At 53.1% G+C, this 924-nt stretch overlaps 1 protein-coding gene across 1 annotated transcript in view; it reads left to right on the forward strand.

Annotated features, from left to right (window-relative positions):
- Nucleotides 1–378: 378 nt before the first annotated feature.
- Nucleotides 379–924, forward strand: part of LOC104501796 (E3 ubiquitin-protein ligase MARCH3-like) — a gene marked incomplete at its 3' end in the record, with an annotated part of 3,746 nt that continues 3,200 nt past the window's right edge. The window contains exon 1 of the mRNA XM_010145672.1: nucleotides 379–572. Coding sequence (XP_010143974.1) covers nucleotides 379–572 — 194 coding nt within the window. The remainder of the gene's footprint in view (nucleotides 573–924) is intronic.

Below are 924 nucleotides of genomic sequence, written 5' to 3' on the forward strand. Positions count from 1 at the left end.
CCACTGGTAGACAGGAACAACCTTTAAAAAGTGTGCAAGGTGAAGATTGTATATTCCTTTGCAGTGTTTGCTGGGGGAGAGACAAAAAGGTTCAGTCTTTCTATTTATCTCTTGTGACTTTAGGAGTCTGCGGAGAAGAAAAGCGGCACAGAGCTGTGGCTTGCTGTTTCTGAGACGTACAGACTGTTTTTCTGTGGCACATAACATTGTAAGTGTTCTCTCCCTGCTGAGTGGGTTTTGGGGGGCTGGGGTGGAGAGGGTGTGTCTTCTCTATGCAGCAGCATCGCAGAGTTGCAGACAGGAAGGAATGTGCCCTTTCCCCCCACCCCACTGCCCTGTCCTCCCTTCTTCTTAGATGGGGACCTGATGCCCACCACCATGAGGATGAGTCGTTGCAGTCACTTGCCAGGGGTCCCACCAGAGCGCCTGCACCCACCAGCACCCACCAGCAAGACCCTGCCTGATGGCAGCTGTGGTGGCCCAGCCAGCAGCTGCCCACAGTATGTCATGCAGGTGTCAGCCAAAGATGGGCAGCTGCTGTCCTCCGTTGTGCAGACGCTTGCCACGCAGAGGTAGGTGGAGAGTGGAGGACTGGGCCCCTCCCCTGGATGGGCTCGAGTGCACCCTCCAGAGGTGTCACCCAAAAGTCCTACAGACGCTTGAAGGGAAGATGTGGTGGTGTGCTTCATGAATGCTTACCACAGTGCACTTGTAATTAAACCCTTCTCCTTACTTTATAATGATTATGCTACATATGTAATTAAGCCCTCGTCGTTGTACTCAGTGAAGAAGGGGGAGGCAGTTCTGTCAAGGGATGCTGCTGATCAAGTGAGCCAGCTGCAATTATTTGTCCTGGTAATGAAGCAGGAGGCTTCTGTGGGCGCTGGCTGGCACGGGATGCTGTGTTTAGCTTGCGTTCTGCTG

The sequence above is a fragment of the Buceros rhinoceros genome, unplaced genomic scaffold (assembly GCF_000710305.1).
Source record: "Buceros rhinoceros silvestris isolate BGI_N320 unplaced genomic scaffold, ASM71030v1 scaffold5881, whole genome shotgun sequence".
Lineage (NCBI taxonomy): Eukaryota > Metazoa > Chordata > Aves > Bucerotiformes > Bucerotidae > Buceros > Buceros rhinoceros.